The sequence below is a fragment of the Podarcis bocagei genome (genome assembly GCF_964188305.1).
Source record: "Podarcis bocagei genome assembly, chromosome: 10".
In the NCBI taxonomy this organism is placed as follows: domain Eukaryota; kingdom Metazoa; phylum Chordata; class Lepidosauria; order Squamata; family Lacertidae; genus Podarcis; species Podarcis bocagei.
The window spans coordinates 48275696-48297982 of NC_138135.1; the positions used below are offsets into that span (position 1 = coordinate 48275696).

At 40.3% G+C, this 22287-nt stretch overlaps 1 protein-coding gene across 2 annotated transcripts in view; it reads right to left on the reverse strand.

The window, feature by feature from the left end:
• Positions 1 to 4155: 4155 nt before the first annotated feature.
• The window catches only part of FRS2 (fibroblast growth factor receptor substrate 2), a 32438-nt gene continuing 14306 nt past the window's right edge, over positions 4156 to 22287 (reverse strand). Inside the window, exons 1-7 of one of the 2 annotated variants that reach the window (XM_081210845.1) lie at positions 20731 to 20866; positions 13933 to 14032; positions 12768 to 12859; positions 12036 to 12222; positions 6513 to 6671; positions 6103 to 6266; positions 4156 to 5816 (exon numbers count right to left, since the gene is read on the reverse strand). In XM_081210845.1, coding sequence (XP_081066971.1) covers positions 4827 to 5816; positions 6103 to 6266; positions 6513 to 6671; positions 12036 to 12222; positions 12768 to 12833 — 1566 coding nt within the window. In that variant the 5' untranslated portion in view covers positions 12834 to 12859; positions 13933 to 14032; positions 20731 to 20866 and the 3' untranslated portion in view covers positions 4156 to 4826. Of the gene's footprint in view, positions 5817 to 6102; positions 6267 to 6512; positions 6672 to 12035; positions 12223 to 12767; positions 12860 to 13932; positions 14033 to 20730; positions 20867 to 22287 lie in introns of those variants that run through there. The other variant, XM_081210844.1, reaches the window with a different exon arrangement.

The following is a 22287-nucleotide window of genomic DNA, read 5'->3' on the forward strand; positions in this document are numbered from 1 at the left end:
ACAAAACAATGACAGCTATTTCAGATGTCAGAAAAGGATAAAGAGCTAGCCTAGTTTCTTTCAAACATACATGCAAGGAGATAGTGTTCAGGTACATAAGACACAAAAGATGATTAAGGGGAACGATGCAAGACAATTGATCAAATCTAAGCTTTTCTCAAAAATAAATTATGATCGTATCCTCTTTCCTTTTACATTCTACTGTATATTTCATAATACCTATTTTCCTCAAGCAAAATTATAGAGCTTAACACCATGCAGTCCTGCCAATCAGGATCCAGTTAGCTGAAATATATTTAACAGGATTTCAGATTATCCTGACACATTCAATGTACAGTTGCTTTCAGAGGGTATCTATAGTCCCCTAACTTCTCAAGTACCAGGTTATTTACTTCCAAGCACCATTCATTGATGGACAGAGAAAAAGAAATGATTTGTTTCCAAAAGAATTCACAACGTCCCATTCCTTCTGTCATTTCCATCATGAAGGATTCTAGCTGTATATCTGACTACATTCTCATATAAATATGAGCAGGAAGGTATTTTTAGGCAGCTGAGTTCTTAAAATGTCAGTTCTTAAAATGTCATTGAAATGAAGGCAACTTTATAACTGAACAGAAAAGCAGCTTTGCCAGAGTCTTTTTTATATACCAAGCCAAAACAAGAGTTTAAGTGATTTTTTGGAGGGTTTGTGTATGGAACTCAACTTTTTTTGGAAGACACTTAGCTTTTTTTCTAAAAAAATTGATCTGTTAAATTGATCTGTTTTGTTCAATTTGAAGGGCATGTATATAGAGATGTGATGGCCCAAAAGGAAAAAAAAAACTGAATTATATGTATTTTTCCTGTACTGAGATATGTTAGTTTCCCATCTACAAGAAAGTTTTGGGAAACATAGAAAAAAAATATGCAGCATTTTCTTTCAGAATGAGGAAAATACTTTTTAAAAACCAGTTTTAAAGTAAAATCACTATGCAGTCAGTTCACAGTGTTGAAAATCTCTCAGACCAAGGTAGTAAATGTTAGTGATAAAAGCACTGCTGCTATGATCGGAAAAGCAACACACTAGGACTTAATTCAAAATTCACAGGAAATTGGTCCTTGTTTGAAGTCCATGAAGTTCCAATTGAAAGTTTATAGATTCAGAACCTATGGATCTTTCAGAGCAAAAAAAAACACAAGTTATGCTACTATCTGCAATTATATTTACTGAGATCATATGGGATATAAATAAAACAAGTAACTGTTCAGGAGAGATAATTTTCTCTGCCGTTCCAGTGAATGCTCCAGCTGTTCCTATGTATGTTTACTCAAAAGCAAATTGCACTGAATTCAGTGACGCTCAAGCCAATGAACAGAGAAATCTTAACCCTGCTCAGGTAGGAACAGGGCATGGCACAGAATTGACCAGAGTGGAAGACAGGATTTTAATTTTTAAGCTACTTTGCTAGCTGTGCCTCCCCCTTCCCTCTAGCAATATCCTGGTTTGGGCATCCTACCCTTGGTATCACCAGCAGAAACACCACTAGCATTAACTACTCAATCATCACCATTTCAGCAGCTAGGCCCATGCACTGGTGGAGCCTGGGCAGATGGGATACCTCCACCATATCATAATCCCTCTTACAGCACAGATCAGGGCTGTTAGAGCTGGTCTGTAACTTTGCATGGGTCTGGATTCCAAGTATAGTAACTGTTTAAGTATAATAACCCTATAATATATTATTAGCAGACTATCCAAATGTAAAACCGCTATTATATTATAGGAACGTGTACTTTCAGAGCTTCTCTCTTAAAATATAGCATATTCTGTTTCCGCATGAAAATATTTAAGTTTACAATACTATTTTAAGCCCATGCTTTCCTTTGTTTACTACAATATTGATGGCTTCAATACTGTATTTCATTTCATTTTTTCCTTATTTTTCCAAGTGAACATTGGCAAGGTACCTTCGACATGGAATTTTAAACTGCTGCACTCTAACCCTGGATAGATTTGCAATTATTGTTTAAATAAAATAAAGATGTTTATAACTTTAAATTTCATAAATAAACTAAACAGTACCAATATGTTCTAAAACATACTACATTTTGTGTTTTTAAAGAAGGAAAGTTTATGTTTGATAAGATAGTATGCTTATATATATATATATTTCCATTTTTTACATAATTTCTGGAATTCTTTTTCTGGTGAGGAAAACACACCAAAATTCCACCCCTGCCCCCAGGATCCTTTAAAATGTCTTGAAATTGTTAGATCTCTCCATGGTCTCACACCAGTTTTTAACAGCTATTTTTTCCTTTGCAATTGCAGGCTCAGCTACTCTGTGTTGCTGTGATGTTGCTTTGCAAGCTTCTTTTACTGTGAACCGAGGGACGACTGGATAAATTTACCAGGGAAGATCAGCAGATGCCAGATATACTGGGAATATTCAGTGATAGTTAAACTAGCAAACAAAACGGGTTACATTTATATATCCAGAGATATTACTTCCAGATATTCTCTACATATTCAGTAGCTCCTCCATTCAAAGACTTGCTCTCCTGGCAACACACTGATGTCAATAACAGAACCGTATCACAAAAAGCACATTATGGCAGCACTGAAAGGATTTCATGCTTAGAATCCTAGGCAGATACCCCATTGCAGATGTTTAGGACTGGGGTCTCCGTTTCACAGAACCCAGATGCAGACAAGAACATAGGAACTGCCTTATACCAAAAGTCACATTATTGGTCCATCCAGCTCAGCACTGACAGCACGAACTGGAGCGGCTATGCAGGGTTTCAGACAAGACCTATTTGGAAATGTTAGGGATTGAACCTGGCACCTTCTGCAAGCAAAGCATGTGTTCTACCACTGAGCTGTGGCCCTTATCCAACTCAAGCAAACTATTACTTGTACAACCACTTTACCGGCTTGTTTTGGTAAAGCATAGGATATAGTCAAGCCCAGCATTCTGACTGCTACATTGACCTGCAAATGTTATCTGGAAGAAGCCAATACATGCTCACATCTCTATACGCCCCTCTCTAAGGTGCCAGGGAACTGTTTGTACTCAAACATCTATAATGCACCATTCCATTTGTGCAAGTAAAGAAAGCCTTTCTGAAAAGGGACAATATTATACGTGGGCCTCCCCAAAAGCTTTCCCATAACAACATGGAAATTGAACAAAAGGAAACATATAAAATACAATGAACAAGAGCTATGTACAGAATTAACAGTATGCAACTTAAAGGCTGTACAGGAGAGATGGCGACGCAAAATGAAAAGCAAGAAAGAGCAAAGACATTTTACAGAATGGAAAGATCTGACCATACATTAAATGTAATTGCGAATTACTTCACAAATATCTGTACAACTGTACAGGAAAAACCTGAAGCTGCCACTTGGAAGTCTGTAGTGGATCTAAGCCAAGGCCAATTTTCAGACTGTGATGAAAGGGAACACTGACGTGAAAGGGAACACTGAACCTCTCACATGCGACAGTGGCAAGTCAATCCTGAAGCTCTTTTCTCAGGATGGTCTGAAGAAACAAATCTAAGTTGGAATCCAAAGAGCTCTATGCAACCGCAGCAGATAGTGATTCTGCATCTACATGGAACGGTTGCTGATTTTTTTTCTTTCAGCTGCATGGGATGTTGCTCTCAATAAGTTTCTGGGAGCAGCCCTTTGTGGGGTGGGGGGCATAATGGGACAAAGAGGGCTCCAGCAGTAAGGAAAGTCAGGAATGCCACCCACTGCATCCTGGCCAAAAACAATTTATAGCTCTTTATCAATACAGTACCATACCATATTCCTTATGCCACCTTTACACACAAAAAAGTGTGAGTTTATCTTACTTCCATGCTAAATGGTACACTTTCTTCAGATTAGTCACTGCTACTTTTGATTTGACAAAGCAAAAAGCAAAAAACAAAACCTTGAACTGCAACACAGTGTCTTTCTGAAGTGCAAATGAATATGTGACAAAACAGCATTTTAAAAAAATTACTACCTGCTGGATTTATGGTCAGTGGTTTTAAAGTGCATCTGGTCATTATTTCAAGGACTGAAACCAAGTGCTAAATGATACTCTAATATATTTATGAAACTGCTGATTTCATCCCTCCCAAGTCAGCCACTCGTAAGTAATGGCACTCTACTCAGTATTAAAATTTCAAATTTAGTAATTGACTTTATTAATAGACTTACACAGTGCAGGACCGTCACAAGCTGCTCCTACTGGAAGGGCTTTAGAGGATGACAGCTGCCTGTCATCCTCTTCCATCAACTAAGCACTGATTTATGTGCCAGACCATCATTAAGCCCACACATGCTAGATAAAAGAAATTTGTACCCTGTTATGGCTCAACCCAAACTGACCAGAATCTCTCTCGTTGATGCCACATGATGCCATAAATTCAACTGGAATATGTGAATCTATGGGCCTACGCTATGAGAGAAAATACTGACCTGCTTGTTAATACGAAGTTTCAGGAGGCATTAAAAAAAGTGTCATAATGCCTTCAGTGACTTTAGGCACATGGCCAAGTCTGTCAGAACTGGCATGTTATCCAACTTTCAGCCAATGCAATAGGCACTATAAGAAGATGGCAACACTGTCTGAAAGCTGTTAACTACCATTGTAAAATGAAACAGTGTTATTCAATACTCTTTCTATCTTAAAATTCCCTTTAAATAAGCACATGACATGAAGCATTCAGAAAAAATCTATCGATCTATAACATGTGGTGTAGCATTTAAAAATCAAAACAGAGCATTCATTTAAAAAAAAAAAACTTCAAAAAGGTGCAAATGATTTAACTAATGCTTTCCAGGCTCACATAGGCAGGTCAGTACTATTATGTCTAGTTTTTCTAGAAGTACCGTCGTCACGTGGCAGTGCTTTCTGCAAGCTTGACATAGCAGCTGTTCTTTCAATGTCTATCACAGCATACAGCTCTGTGCGCCTGGTTGGAGTCTGTGGAAGTGGCGTGGTAGGAGTTTTTGGAGTCTGAGGGTTGTCAGAGTCACTGCCACCTTCCAAATCAACCTGTATATAATTGAGCTGCCTGTGTTCTGAACTTGGTCGCCTAATATCAAAGTTAAAGACCGTTGGGGTACAGTCCCGGCGTCTTGCATATTCCACTTTGTGAGCACTTGATGGCACCGTCACATTCTCTGTATTGACATAATTATGCATGGGGTCTAAATTATTGTGATAGCCATTCAGAGACGGTGTCTTTGGTCCTAAACTGTCATCCTCCTCTTTACTTAGCTTGTGGGCTTCCCAAACTGGAGGCAAAGATGGCAGGTTTTCATAATTTAGCAATGCAGTTCTCCTCTGAGCGGAATTGTTGATATTCTGGGTATCAGAGGTACTGGATGATATCAGACGACCTCTCCTGAGTCCTGGGGCACCAGGGATAGACAACCTATTTACATTTTCATACGCTATTTTGTTACCAGAGGAAACTTCTTTGCGTTCGTCACTGTCGTACCCAGTGTCCCATTCATTGTTACTACTTGCGCTAGCTTGAGTACTGTTGGCACTAGTTTCAGTACTGTTTCCACCACCTTGAGTACTGTTCCCACTGGATTCAGTTTTTTCTTTTTCCATTAACTGCCTCTGGACAGGCGTTGGACCCAAAACAAATTTGACTCCTTCAGGTTCCAGTACAACCTGGGCATCTCTGTCATCTGGACAAGTTTCATCTTCCCTTGCCTTGCTTGTTTCTGCATTAGAAACCCTTCGCTCCAGAGGTGTACGCACACTTGGCCTGTTTTTTCTTTCCTCCTGTACACCTGTTGTATTCACATATGTATGGACCTGCAAAAGACAGAATAGCATGTCAGCTGTGGGGTCACATGGCTGCTTCACACATTGTCCAACTCCATTTTTCCTTATGACCACATTTTTCGGTCATATCCCAAAGGGGTAGGTACAAGGGAACATGAACTCAGTCCAGAAACCTGCTTCAGAGCAATTCTACCATAGAGAACAAGACTGGCAACGATTTCAATAGAGATTTATACTATCACAGCAATCATGAGAAAGCGGAAGAGAATTAAGACTGGGATATGACAACTGTGAAGTCAAACCCCAAATCACTTACTTGCTCCTCTGCTACAAGCAAGGGATGTGTTGACTCTTCGCCTACTGAAGGAAGACGGGCACTCCCTACGGAAGGGTGTCTGCTGGAGGGATGTGATGAAGCATCTCCATAGGAAGGATACCTTGGATACCCGTTGGGTAGACTCTGCCCACTCAACCCAGGTGCTGATTAAAAAGAAAATCCAGTTACCCTATTGTATTGAATGACAGTCTTTTATTATTTGCTGTAACAACCAATTAGCATGCATGGATGCTTGCGAAATAACAGCAGATGTGGGTGAATTCACCTGCAATATTCATCACCTGAAATCGATGAGGTCTAAATCTTATGATGACTTTTAAGACCTTCAAATGAGAACATGGTAAATGAGCTCAAGTGTCATATTCAACACGCAGAAAAAATAAACTTACTGGTAGGTGTGCGGGGTGTTCTTGGAACGTCCATCTCTGTTTGATGTGGATTCCTTTCTACTACAGGCTCCTCAACCACATTTATACTATTATTCTGCATGATCTCTTGCAACATATTAAATAATTCTTCAGCACGAGCACACTTGAAGGCAAATATTCCTACAACAACACAGAATCTGTTAGATACCTTTAATGAATAGAGTAAGCTTCCAATAACAGGTGTTGTACAGTCCATTTAAGCACATACCTGTTAATAAAAAAAAACCTATCAAACTAAATTATGTTAAACCCCTTTTATATATATATATATATTGAAAAGTTTTAAATTCCTCATGATCACAGATTTAAACAAAAGGTAAAGTAGATAAAGCAGCAATAACCAGAGAGAGAAAATTCAGGAAACAAAACTTTATTGGTAAGCAGTAGCCCCTGAAAGAACACGGTTTTGCTGAGCAAAATTGTATTTCAGATTTTCTGCTCGATATTTGTAACAAAATCAATATAAAATTCCTATACAAAGAGGTAAGAAGGATCTGACAAAGGGTACAAGTTTATGTGAAGGTTAAGGGAAGAAGGAATATAAAACAGATTTGGGTGATACAGACAAAGCCAATTTGGTTTTGGTCTCAAGGATAGACACAGAAACAAAGTAGACAATACCATGGATTTTCCTCTAGTATTGTTCCACTTTGTCTTTTGACAGCAGAGGGAGCCCAACTTACCATCATCAGCAAAGAGAACCAGTGCAGTTGGCAGCTTTGGATTATTCTTCCATTGAAAGCATTAAGTTAAAGTTGACATTCTTGTTAACAAGTATGTGTTTTTGCTACTGCTGAGCTTTAGCTTATCTAACATATCAAAACTATTGTCCACTACTCTGTTTCAGCCAACACAATTAGGTGTGGTAGCAGATTGTAAAACCTGAAAATTTTAGTAAATTGGTTGTGTGTTAAGAGCAGGAGTACCTTGAGCAAATTTCAAATATAGTAACAAAAAAGTTCTAGACAGTATCTAATTGTGTCATGCACTCTCTCAAATATTCATGTACTTAGTCATCAACTAAATTTGGCATTATCTCCACAGTTGTCTACCACTTGCGCTCAACAACTCATTTATGCTATAAAACCTATTCAGAGAATGCTTCAGACTAAATGGACTGTGATCCACAGTGCTACAAAAAGTCCATATTTTTCCAAAGTACCGTATTTTTCGTCCCATAGGACGCTCCGTCCCATAGGACGCAGCTAGTTTTTTTTGGGGGGGGGGGAATAAAGGGGAAAAAAATTCCCTTTATTTCCCCCCCAAAACCAGGTCGGGGAAACCGAAACAGGTTGAGGAACAGCGGGATGGCAGCGCTGCGCCTCCCTGCTGTCCCCCAAGCTTGTGGGGTGGCCGATGTCTGCCCGGCGCGCGGGGCGCTCTGCTTCAGGGTGTCCGTCGCGCCGGGCGGCAGGCTGCTATCCGCAGCGTGGGGAGCCCTGCGGGGAACTCCTGCAGGGCTCCCCACGCTGCGGATGTCTGCCCAGCGCGAGGGGCGCTCTGCTTCAGGGCGCCCCTCGCGCCGGGCGGCAGGCTGCTATCCGCAGCCTAGACAGCCCTGCAGGACCTCCCGCAGGGTTGCCTAGGCTGCGGATGTGTTCCCGAAGCGCCGGGTGCTCTGCTTTCAGCGCGCCCAGCGCTCCGGGAAGCAGGCTGCTATCCGCAGCCTAGACAGCCCTGCGGAACCTCCCGCAGGGCTGCCTAGGCTGCAGGTGTCTTCCTGAAGCCTGGAGAGCAAGAGGGGTCGGTGCGCACAGACCCCTCTCGCTCTCCAAGCTTCAGCGAAAGCCTGCATTCGCCCCATAGGACGCACCCAGATTTCCCCTTCATTTTTGGAGGGGAAAAAGTGCGTCCTATAGGGCGAAAAATACGGTATCTGCTAAATAAAATAATGAATACACCAAAATTTGTCCACAACAGAAATGGAATCCTTTTCTTAATGGGCTTTGAGTACAATTAGTGGTTCACGGTCAATGTTAGCCATACTTAGAGTAGACCAGTGTTTCCAAAACTTGTGTCTCCAGCTGTTTTTGGACTACAACTCCCATCATCCCTAGCTAGCAGGACCTAGGTCAGGGACATAGTCAGAAAACAGCTGGAGACCCAAGTCTGGGAAACACTGGAGCAGACCTACCAACATCAATAAAATTACTCAAGTCCATTTCAATGGTTCTGCTCTAAGAAACACTGGAAGCTCTTGTATTTTATTACAACAGCTTATGAACTTTCTGTCTTCAGACAACTGACAATTCTTTCCCAACTGAACGTCTACTGACGAACCCTAAGCACTTGCCCTGAACATCTGCAGAGGCATGAACTAAACACAAGCCCTATAACTCATCCAACATTCTTCTGTGGTATAACTGGTACACAGTACACTCATCTAATTATATCCTTTAACATCTGTGAAACTGTGGGTTGTATCCAACCCAGTTGTCCAACTAACATAAGGACTTCCACCTGGCAATGCAACTTTCTTTCCTTTTCCTCTGCCAAATCTGCTCCTGAGGGTTGGGGCAACCCCCAAACAGATTTGGAGCACACATGAGAAAAGGAGCTGGAGCTCCATTGCAAAATGCAGAAGCCCTGGCACTAAAAGGTAAACTTCAGTGGATACAAAGAATTGTTTTGAATATTGACTTTTGCATTTAGAAACATTTTTTAAAAATCAAATTCCTCTTTGTCCCTGCATTTTAGGAAATGACTGGCAAGTTATTGTATAAGAAAGCCTACCCACCATTACTGATGCTCTCACTGAGGGACACCCAAAACACAGGTTTTATAGCAATGCTTTTGGTTAACTAACATATTAGCCTGTTATATAGAAACAAGTTCCATCAATGCAACTTTCATCACAATCCTAAATATGCTTTATGGAACACAATACTACTTTGACGGGGGGGGGGGAGTGTGACTTTTCCCAGTAGCAACCAGTAGTGTCATCTGAACCTCATTAGGAATCAGGGGGCACATAAGAAAACAGCCATAACTGAACTGATTGAGAAGATGCTCATTCCCCACAGCAATTCTTTATGCCTGCTTCAAGAGAAGTTGATCTAAAAGTTGAATCTATGTACTTGTGACCATTTTCTGAATAGAATATAATTGTAAGATTTGTGGCATTCCACTGTTATTTGGTAGATATCTTCTTTTTTATGGAGGTCTGCTTTGCATTTTAAGAATTATGGTTCATCTGATACGACCTCTGAAAATGCTTTCATGGTCCACCAACTAGAGATGACACTGTGAAGCTGTAGCTCATAATGTTTGGGTACCTTAAATATACAGTACACTGTTGGGAAATTAAATTGTTTTCCTTATGATTGCTATTAAATCGAGCAACACTTAACACCACAAATAAACACAGTCCCTCACACAAGTCGCAACACTGATGCTCACACAACAGGCTGGAGAGAAAAGGGATAATTTTTGGTAGTTACAGAAGACAAACCATATAAACACACTTCATTCTGCCACATTTAGTAATACTTAATGAGGATTAAGTGGGGAATCTAAAGCACTGTTAAACAGTTGTCTCCAAATACATGTACTTGCTTTCAAACATTAACCGAGATACAACTGGGAGCTAATAGAATGGTTGAAGATTCTTCTGCTATGATAACTTTTAGTAAAAACAAACAAACCCATCATGATCAATAAAAATGGCACTGCACTTTTGAGGATTTACAAATGTTTCCAATTTATATCCATACCAAAGTTTTAGGTGAGAGGTTAGAGCTGAGATATGATTTACAAAAGGCAATTTATGTGAGTTCCAAAAATCAATCAAACCCACAAACAAGGCATGAAAGTAGCAACCCTTTCCTATTTCTCCCCAACAACTGAGCGTCTTTCAGTGTGGTGAAGAATAGCCAATGACACATCTAGCATCCATGAAGTGTTCTTAAAAGTAATGCAAAACAATAGCCATCACCAAATATTATAGTACATGATTGTTGCTAGGATAAATGGGGAGGAAGAGAATCATGAGCATCTTGGAGGAAAGGTGGGATATAAATGTAAGATATAAAAAGTTAAGCACCTTCGAAGAGGGATATTGTAAAGAGCTTTTTGGAATTCCCAAGGATACCATGTCAACTGTATTATCTACATATTTGCCAAAGCACAACAAAGCTTTGAGAACACTTCCTTTTTCAGAAGCCATACAATACTGATTCTTCCTCAAATATGTTCTTCTATGGATTGCATCCAATGGTGCCCATGCATGGACTTCTGTTCACAAAACGAGCCTCCACGTTCCACTCCTCCCACCAGCATACTCCTATTTGCTTCAGAGACTTCCCCAACCCTCTGGAGCAGATTTGGGGGGCATGCAGGAGAGAGGAAATAAAAGTGAGGTCCTTTTGTGCAAAAATAAGTCTGCTTGTGCAATGCTGGCTTCCACCTAGCATGTTTAATAAGTCTAGGTTTAATTATGCCTTCAACCAATTTACTTGGGATAGAGGTTTGGCTAATAAGCCTGTAATTTCCTGGCTGTCCATTGGTTCCCTTTTTAAAATGTGTGGCATTGGCTTCCTTCCACTTCTCTAGCAGGGAGGCCCATTTTTAGTGACAAGTTCTCTGCATATTATTTTTAGATCATCAGTAATATCACATCTGACCTCTTTAAGAGGGTTGTTCATTTTTTGTCAAGTTTCCATATCTTATCACCTCTATTTCCCTTCTAATCCCCCTTCCCAAAAAACCCTGATTCAGGTGTGGATATGTACTAAATAACCAAGAATGATATCAAACATCCATTAGCTTCTCTGCAATCTTGTTATACTCCTTCAGTTAACCTTCTGTCCAACTGCTTTCCTGTATGTTGATATTCTATTATTGTAAGTAGTTTTGGAGGCCCTGAGGCACAAAGGTAGGCTATTAATATTTTAAAGTAAACAAGTAATCTATCCAAGTTTTTGGCATAAGCGCTGCAATATATTCAGTATGCAATTGACTGATCTCTGACATACATGATTGTAATCCAATATCTTCCACCACCAGTACCCCCCAAAAAACCCCAACAAAAACAACCCAGTTTCTGTGATTGCGTGCTACAGGGGAAGTTGATTTAGAAAGTGAGGGGTATTTCAGAAGTATGGCAAGATGGTCAGCAGGTCAAAGTAAACTACCAGGCTAGTGCAATTTCCCTGAGTGAACCAAGTAGCTCCATTTTATATGAGTCAGCATATTCTCATAGACAGGTAAGATATGGGTCACTGCAGAGGTCTTACTAGCATATTGAAGTATTAAGTGATGATTGATCATTTTAAGGTTCCTACTTGGTGATCTGAATAAATCCTTTTCTGATTTCAGAAAGGTAGGAAGTACTAACCTGGATTTCATTAAAATGCAGGGGAGGGTTTTTGTCTGTTTGTTTTAATTCACACCAACTGTTGTTCAAAATACAGGTGTTTAGTGACTACTCTCCCTTTCTCTTTTCTAGGTCTTCTATAGGAACAAGCAAAAAGCTATTATACATACCTGGTCCAGTTTGGCATCTTCGACCACTTTCAAATGAGAAGAGATTGGAATCGTAGCCATAACGGCGCAGACAGAGGTAATGCCATTTGACAGAATCCCGTTTACGGGTATACAAGATTAGTTCTGTGTCTGTAAGTTCCATTATACCAGAACCCAACTCATTACCGTCATCATCCACATTAATAACCTATAAAATAAAATGGATACTATATATTTAAAGCAAACATTAATTTATTAAGCCACTGTCATGTACCTTACCTAACTCTACTGAACAAATATTTGATACAAATATTTAAAACTATAAAATAAATCTATACAACTAACAAATAAATTTGGCTTCCTGATGTAATACAGTTCAAATGTATTTTATTTTCCTCTTAACATGGGGCCATGACTATTGAAGGCCACATATATTTCCACCCTCCCTCTAGGCATTTCAAGACTGGCTATTAGTGGTGGTTAACTATCTTTAGCTAATAATGCTAAGAGATGTGAAGACAGAAATCTAGGCTGTCTCTGTGGTAATTAGACAAGAGTCGGATACTATATGAAATACAAATACTATGGCTTAATTTATTTTTGAACAACCTATCTGCTTAAAAAGCAAGTCCACCAAGAGAGAAAGAAAAATCCAAACATTTCCAAATTGCCCTACTGATTTCACCTTTTCTGTCCCTAACCTGCCGCCACATAATCTGAATTCTGTGCCCATTAAAGGTGACAAAACCCTACCTTGAATTTGTTTCGATGGTTATCAGGGACTGCTTCTTTATCTGGACAGCTACAACAGCTACCCATGACTTCTTTAGAAGACCATGTGATTGCTAAAACCAAAGTAAAAGAGAATGCATTTCAAAAAGAGAAATGATAACAAACATGCAAATGGCATATAAATTGACCATATACCCAAAGCATTAAAGAAAATTGGCAGAAGAAAGACAATTGTACATTAATGGAGACAGACAGAATATAAGAATGTATTGTAGAAAACTACCGTATTTTTCGGCCCATAGGACGCACCTAGTTTTTGGGAGGGGGAAATAAAGAAAAACATTTTTATTTCCCCCCCAGGCGTGGGGCTGGGGCGGGGGAAGCCTGAGCTTCCCCCGATCCCAGCTCCCAGAACAGACAGCTCTCCACAAGCTGTGGGAGAGCTGTGCGAAGCCCAAAGCCTGGGGGGCGCTGAGCTCAGCGCGCCCCCAGGCTTCGGGGTGCAGGCAGCTCTCCCACGGCTTGCGGATAGCTTCCTGAAGCGCACCGACCCCTCTCGCTCTCCAGGCTTCAGCGAAAGCCTGCATTCGCCCCATAGGACGCACACACATTTCCCCTTCATTTTTGGAGGGGGAAAAGTGCGTCCTATAGGGCGAAAAACACGGTGCATAGGGTGAGCACCAACATGGCATGAGTGAGTACTTGCCCACTAGGGCAGTGGGATTCCCCTGTCCTCCTTCCCCCCTCCAGGCCCCACATCCCCCCAAATCTGCTCCAGGAGTAAACTGAAAGTCCTGTTGCATTAGTTCATTTTATGCATTTTATGAGTGGACATAACTGGATCTTACTCACAATAAGATCTTGGAAGTCCTGCTCCTTGCCTTGCTGTGGCTTGGGACCTCCAGCTACAAAAGTTGAGGCTCATGAACAGACTTTTGGCCTGGGGATTTGTTTAGTATTTGTTGCTGTTACTGATATTATTTTTTTGTATTTCTTTTTAGATCTTATTATGATTTATGTAAATTGTTTGATTTGGTTGTGAACTTTTCGATGTGTTTTCTTTACTACATTTGTAATTATGTATTTATTTTCATGTTGCAAGCCGTCTTGAGCATGGTTTTTAACTATTCAGGCAAGTTCAGAAGGTGGTGAAGAGAAACATCTGGCCAAAGGTACGTACACTCACCTAGATTTGGCCATTAATATTTCTAGCCTCTGGTACAGCATCAGTACTTCTGTCATACTTCAAAACATCATGTCGCCCTTCCACATAAATGAGTTACGACCTAAAAATCAAAGTTTTAAAAACAGTCTATTATAGAGGCTCAAGAAAGCTGTTTTGAATAAAAGTTGGTTCCGAAAGCAAAACAAATTAGATAAGTAATATTTGCAGAGAATACCGTAAGTGTGCACACATGTGCTGGCCATAACTCATTCTAAAAGGGGTAATTCATAAAAACACTATATGTTTTGCTGTTACAGTATTTTTAACACCATTCTGTTCTTTAACTGAAGATTGCTACTTAATCGAGAAACACAAATAACATAAAAGACAGCATAAGATATTGCAAAGATGTCTTCTGCTGGAGGGGTGTGTGGATCAATTATTACATTTACTTTTCAACAATTCCACCAGGTTTCTGGCTGACTGCTTGCAATGTCTACTAGAAAAGCATCCAAGTGGCTAACTGAAGCAGCCAAATTATATACGTAGCTAGCACTGCATTGAAGGGAAAGGGGAGGTCTTTTGACATCACATAAAGCTTCAGAACTGCTCCAAACATCTATCAACTCCTCTCTTCCAGTTTTGAGCTAGATTCGCATACATATTCTCTGAGTGTAATTGGGGACTGTTGCCTAGTCTTTTCCTGAAGCAAAGATCTTTCAGCTTCTTGCTTTCTCCCAGCATTTGTTCCCACTATCTTCTCAAAGTCAGCCTCTTACTATGCTTGTTCTGTATGTTGCTATCTTAGAAGAACTACGTCTTCAAAGAATATACTACACATTGGTGCAGTATTATGTAGAAGTTCTTGTTCAAATGTGCAACTAGAGAACATCTCAGATGAGTCTCACATATAGCACTTGCAGTCACCACGCTGCAAAAGCAAATCAGGTCTGGTAAATGACAGGAAACCATTGATATGCTATCTTGGGCTGCATGGTGGAAGAAATGTGAGGCATAAATGTAAGAAAATAAATATTTAACCCCCCCCCCCGGTAAAAGGTCCTAATATGTACATTCTTTCCCATTAACACAACACAAGGTGGTAATGATGTAACAGGTCTACTTCTCTCAGAAGCAGAATATAATGCGCACACTTTAAAAAGAACAAATGCACCGACTACACATTAACTACCGTTGCAATATTACAAATATTCATTCTGTCAACATTACATATTTGGGGTGGGGCAAAAATATGATTCCATTAAATGAAAGCCTTTTGATAACTAAAAAAAATGGGTTAACTGTGCAAATCCAGTGTAGGATCCAAAGCAATGGATTCAAATTTCAAGAAAGGAGATTCCAACTAAACATTTGGAAGAACTTTCTGACAGTAAGAACTGATCAAGCATAGAACGGGCTATCTCAGAAAGTGGTGGACTCTCGCTCTTTCAATATTTTAAAACAGAGGTTGGATGGCCATCTGTCAAATATTCTTTAGCTGTTATTCCTCCACTGCAATGACTGGGCTAGTATAGATGACCCTTGGAGTCCCTTCCAACTCTACAATTCTGGGATTCTCAGGTTCCTTTGATGCTATCCTCCAAAAGAGATGAAAATATGTGTTGTGGTCACCAACAGTGGTTTACCAAAGCTCCATTCAACATTTTTGTTTCTGCTTCAGTGTCAAGTACTAAGCCCCACCCTTCATTTGTGCAATCTAGTCTGTTTCTATTTAAACAGATACTTGGGTCAGTTCTTTTCACGTTACGTAAATTAAAATCAAGTACTTCTGCTAAGGCTGTAGTAAACATAAATTAATTCAGCACAGATGGACCAAATTATCAAGATCAGAACCTGGCTCTTATTATACAGCCACTGTTATAAGAAGATTTTTTTTCACTCAAAAAGCTGTTTAATTATGTGTATTAAATAAAGCATTACTGTTTTCTAAAGTAAACATTCCCACTGGGCATTCCTTTCATCTTGCATAATTATATTGCATTGGGAAGACTCCATTTGTGTTCTCTAAGTTTACACACAGCTATTATTGCTTTTTTTATACAGCTCACACATCTGATCCACAACTCTAGAGCAGTGTTTCCCAACTGGGGGCCATATGGCCCCTTGGGGGGGGGGAGCAGAATAATCCAAGGGGGCCACAGGTGAACATTATGTAAATGGGGGGGGGGCACAGCAGGAGGCTAGGAGGTCACAGAGGGAAGTGAGAAGAAAAGAATAGAAATATTTTTTAAAAAAGAAATCCTGATTAGCTGGCTATCTGCTTGGCCAATCACAAGCAGGTAAGGGAGCATCCCACCAGGAGGCAGCCTACCGTTTCTTTTTGCCACCTGCGTTTTCTTGGCACAGTCCTGGTTTGTTTCCAGCAAGAGAGGGTGATGGCTGAGGCTCCCATTTTGCCCACTGCTTGTAGCTGCCGCCAGCGCTGGGCCAGGTGGCCGCCTGGGCCTGACTCTGCAAGGCGCGGGGTGTAATCCACCCCAGCGCCTAGCAGATCAGGGCCTTCAGATGTTGCCAAGGGGAACAGCAAAGAACCTGCACAAGCAACGCTGACACCAAACCCTACATATAGTAAGTAAAATAGAAACATCGCCACCCAACCCCCCATCTCCCCCCCACACCTCTTTCTACGAGTAGGATGGGGTGGGGGGGGGCACAGGAAGGAAACATTTGGAAGAGAGCCATGGTCAGAAAAAAATGGGAAACACTGCTCTAGAGCACAGTCTTTCAAAACATCACAAACAGAAAAATATCTATGTCTCCTTTCTTTGTCTCCAGAGTCTTCTTAAGGGACTCACAAGAGGGTCCCATTTTCATTGCCAAACCTTACTTAAAGGTTTGGTGAAACAAAATGTTCAGCTTTATCTGTTGCAGAGCACACATAAATTATAGAGTAACAATATGGGCAATAGTTACCATGGATTTAAAAAGCAAATGTTGCTTAATGTGAGTCAACCATTCAAAGACTATGCCTATGAAGTTTATCCTACGATAGGGTGCAAATATATTAGTCTGATCCTTGGATAATCAAGTTCTTAACTTTGACTAATTCCTAGATTCATTGTTGCCTACTACAAATGCGGGCAACAATATTTATTGTAATTGAAGAATACTATAATTGAAGAAAAGGCTGTGATTATTTATTTTGATAAACCTAAGCACAGATGATGGTAGAGAGCTGGCAACTGAATGATTGGCTGCATTATACTGGTATAGGAAGGTATCAATTTTAAAATGCTGGACCCTGAATGGCAGTTCTGCAAACAAAACGCCTATTTTTTCTTTTAGAAATATATATGGAGTGCCGTCCTATTCACTCAGAACAAAAATAATTTGCATTGTTATTGGAGGAAACAAATATCCAGTGGCTAAAAAGGGAGAAACAAATCATGGGCATACTTCCTGGTTCTAGTCACTGAAACTAGGGATACCTAAACTAACAGAAGTGTGTCTGATTTAAAGAAACCTGCTGTCTTAAGCCAACTACATCTCACTAGATCAAAATCTAGCAGACAAGCAGTTAACCACCAATGCACTGAATACTGATTTTAAAGATTGTTTTGTTTCTCAGAGAGGGCCTGGCTCTTCAACCAAGACTTCCTCTTGTGGCTTATTTTGAGAGAAACAAGCCAGCATTCTGGCTTGTTTCATTCTGCCTTGGGAAAAGGAAGAGCAGGGCAAGAGCGATTTGTCCAGCAGCACCCTTGGTCATTCATGGCAAGCCATAGTTTGGCTTCCTGTAACATGTGAATCAAGCCACTTTTTTATTCAAAGGCTAAGAAGGAATGCAGGAATTGAAGAAACTTACAAAGATAGTATTAGATTTGCCAGTTTTTAAAGACCTTTTTTTAACTAGAAGAACTAGCAAAAACAAAAACACAAGCACACACCACTTTAATCAGTCTAAAGTTTTAATATACAATAAGTGACTGTTATAATTTTCTTGTACCAGAATATAAAAGATGCTTAAATGTACTGTATAATGAATAAACTGAGAAAAGTCAACAAAATAAAGTATTTACTAAGATTCAGACCAAAGTGCCAAAGCTGCCTGTTTTCAGAACATGAAAGAGAGACTACATTCAGTTTCAAACTTTATGAACACATTCCTCAAATACCAGTAATATTAAAGGTCTCAGAAGAGGCAAGACCTTTTCCCCCAACCTTAACATCACAGTTTAATCCTTGGAACAGCTGATTAAAAAATGCCTGTAGTTTAGTTGAACTTGTCAGTTTGAGGAGAAAATCCAACATTCTGAAGGAGAAAAGCTGAAATCGTAAAACAGCTTTTACACGATTGATAAGTCTGAAACTTTTAGAAATCTCACTTCATGTTTTCTCCTTCAAATTCTAACATTTCTGCTGCAACAACATACAGTAATTCTTAAAATGGTTATTAAACTCATTTTCACAAGGCCTGCACCATTTCATCATTTGAAATATTCCTTTGGTTAATATGGGTTACAAACTTTAGAATTAGAATCACAGAATTGTAGAGTTGGAAGGGGCCATAAGGATCATCTAGTCCAACCCCCCCAGTGTCCTTTCATATTGTCCAGCTTGAGTGCTAATATTTACAGGAGAACCCCTGTTAGGGTCTCCTACCCAATAAGATCGCTATGGTGGGGACTCATGGGTGGGCTTTATGGGTGTGATCCCACGCCTCCGCAATGACATTCCCTCTAAACCATGTCGTATCATGACATTGTTCTCATTTTATCATCGGGTGAATACACACATCGGCAGGGGGAGGGGGGCTTTGAGAGAAGGTTCGGCTATTGCCATTTGGTTTGTATGTAATTTATGTTGACTTGTTTTAATATAGTTGATTGATTTTAGTTTTAATTTTGTGTATTTCCACCCTTGGACCTGCAGGTGAAGGGTGGTCTATAAATATGATAGATGATAGATAGATAACTGCCTAGTCTATCTTTTTATCTCTATCTTTTGAATATACCATTTAGAAATAAAATAATTTAGGTAACAAAAAAGCCAGTAATATAAAAAATCCATATGACTGAATCTACCCTTTTGATTAAATCTAAACCTTTTGAGATAAGTGTTATCCGAAGATGGATTTGAATGTTCCTTGTCCCTGGGAAAGCAAAGTCATCAAAATCCAGGGGTTGGAGGTATCAATTATCTCTGCAGTTACAAACTGCGTGTCACATACAGCAGTGAGTCGCTCATCACTATTTCTCAAAATCACAAATGTACTGTTTTTCATAGTACACTCCAAGTGCTTTGGCTCCTACGAAAATGAAGTAATTGGAAGGCTCACACAAGCTTCAACAGAATTGTAAATTGCTACACACCGCCCACATAGCTTTGAGTGCTTGAGTGTGTGTGATTAGGAGGGCTGATGCATGATCACACCAAATTCCTTCCCTTAACTCACAGATCAAAAACTTGCCCTCTCAGTTACATTCTTCTTTAAACAGTCACTGTTACCCTGGTAACCCTATGCTGCTGACACAGGCAGCTGGTCCATTTAAAGTCAGCCCTAGCTGGCAACCAAAATGTTTGTTCAACCAGTTGGGAATAGTTTCTCTCAATTCCAGAGAAGTTGCTGCTTTGTACTTTTCAACGCCACCCCCATTTAAATGTTTTCATTTTGACACTTTTTTAAAAATATAAAAAAATAACTTAAACTACTCTGATTATTTATACACTTTTTTATTCTTAGAAATACAAACTTACTGCAAAGCTTTAAAAACATATGCTCAAATATAAGAGGGAAGGACAAGGGAACCCATTTTAATTTTTTGAAGTACACATTGCGAAAGCAATCAGATTCTTTTGTCTTCTGCATAAACCTATAGTACAGATTGTTGTATATATGAATGGAAGCCTTCTACAAAAAAAATCTGAGTTCAAACTCCATTTCATGAATTTCTGATAGCCAAAAAATGTATTTTTCCTGGATCAAGATTATAGAAACACATTTCAGTTACTTTGTGAGTTATCTCATAGAAAACAATTTGTCTGCTTTGACTTTTACTGGTAAAAAGGGGGAAATGCAGTCCAGATACTGCGGTCCTTTCTTAATAAAGATAGGAATGAAATTACAAATCCTCCAACTGTCCCTGCCAGACAAATACAGATAATGAGCCAACTTTATTTCAAGTGCTCAAAGATGTCCAGTTCTGCCCATTCACCCTCCCAGTTTTTACTGCACTCTAGGCTTTATTTGATTAGGTAAAAATAATTTATTTTCCTAACTACTTAATTTTATTGCTGAGATGAGACAAGGCCATAGCATGGGCTAACACTCCACAGCTCTGAAAAGAAGGATGGCCAACTTCTTAAGTCTGTGAAGATCTCTCCATTAACAGTGGTAGAAACACTGGAGAAGATTTTAACAGGATTTTATGAGGTTAATATCAACTAAGCACTTGTGCGCCGCCTGGAAAGCACACAATACAAATGCAAAGAACTTTACAACCTACAAGTAGGCATTGCCAAAGCATTCTGCTTTCTATTTACATGCTTTTTTGAATATGAAATGTCTTATGAGTATTTGAGGGGGGGGGGAACCTTCCCACACCTATCAAGAGGTAATCTTTATGCTGAGAGTTCTTATACTTTACAATGCTAGCATACTAATCTTGACTGTCAAAGAAACCAATAATGAAAGCAAACAAGCAATAATCTCTACTGGGTGTGACTGAAACATGTAAACATCAGTACTGAGTCAAACAGGGTTTATTACTATTGCAGTACACAGAAAGTAGTAGTAGTAGCAGACTTAAAATTGGGCCTTATGCCATTTACAATAATGCACATACAAAAGCCAGTCACCTGTTTTTTCTTGTCTCCTGTTCCTAAATCTGGCTGTACATCAGGGAGATCCTCTCCTTCCATTCTGGCAACCATGCCATATCCAATTCAAATCATTCTTACTTGCTTTTCTTATTAGTTTACTGGCAGTCAATACATTTTTCTGTATCAAAAAATTAAATCCACAAACTGTTCAGGAAAAAGTAATTGCAAGGACAGAATACGTGTCATTATGTTTCACTGTCCATTGCATTTCTCTTGCAATTGAAATTGCTTTCGTGCTGCATACAGAGTTGTCTTAGGACATTGACACCTCAAGATAAAAGTAGTTGTCTGGTGGGGAGGGGAATATTTCTTGTTTGGATACTTCTAGAATCCAAAGAGATATTTAAGCTTAGGCTCTGTTGAACTTGATAGGAGGACTAGTGTGTCATCTAACAACAGTGTAAGATTCACAGAATTGGAAGCAGTTCTTTATTTTCACTGCTGGTGCCAGAATCCTCTCCTTGACAGAAACAGCATGCCAAAAGTACTTATTAAGGAGTAAGATAATCCAAGTCAGTTCCCATGTAAATATTTTCTTGTAACCCCAAATTTTCTGGAAAGTATTGTTGGCCAAAAGCAGCCTCTACAGAAACTAGTAAGTTAACCTTGTTGGACTGTGATGACGCAAAAATAGCTCCAACATGCTATCCTACCGCTTGTCCAGCACCTAGTACTACTTGGGAGAGACAAGGGGACTCTTCAAATACCTTGTAGACCTCCAATAAGCTTTCTTTTCCCTGTCTAGCCACAAAAGCATGCCAATCTTTGTTGTTTACATACAAAGCAGAATCCTGCTGGAAATCCCTAGTTCTACAGAAAAAGGTGCATTCTAATATCCCATCTGTGAAATTTCAAATTCTTTAAACAGGACACTGTGAAGGTACACTCACAGACTTATGAACCCAGCTCCTGACAGTCATAAAATCATAGAGTTGTAAGGGACCCAAGGGTCATCTACTCCAACCCCCTGAAAAGCATCTTCCTCTATATACCGTATTTTTTGCCCTATAAGATGCACCGACCCATAGGACGCACCTAGATTTGGGGGGGGGGAATAAAGGGGAAAAAATTATTCCCCCCCCCGGCGTGGGGCTGGGGAAGCTCGGGCTTCCCCCACGCCAGCCCCCAGAACAGGACCCAGAGCGATGCCAGCTTGTGGGGCTGGGGGCGGGGAAACAGGACCCAGAGCGATGCCGAAGCTGCGTGCAGCTTTGGCATCGCTCTGGGAGCTTGCGGGGCTGGAGGAGGGGAAAGCGGAGCTTCCCTCTCCCCCAGCCCCCAGAACGGGACCCAGAGCCATGTGGAAGCTGCGTGCTGCTTTGGCATCGCTCTGGGAGCTTGCGGGGCTGGAGGAGGGGAAAGCCCTCCGCCAGCCTTCTAGCCAAGTCGGGGGACAGCGGGAAAGGCGCGCTGCGCCTCCCGCTGTCCCCCGAGTTTGCGGGGCTGGCGACGGGGAGGAGCAGGCTTCTCCCCCCCGCCAGGCTTCTAGCCAAGTCGGGGGACAGCGGGAAAGGCACACTGCGCCTCCCTCTG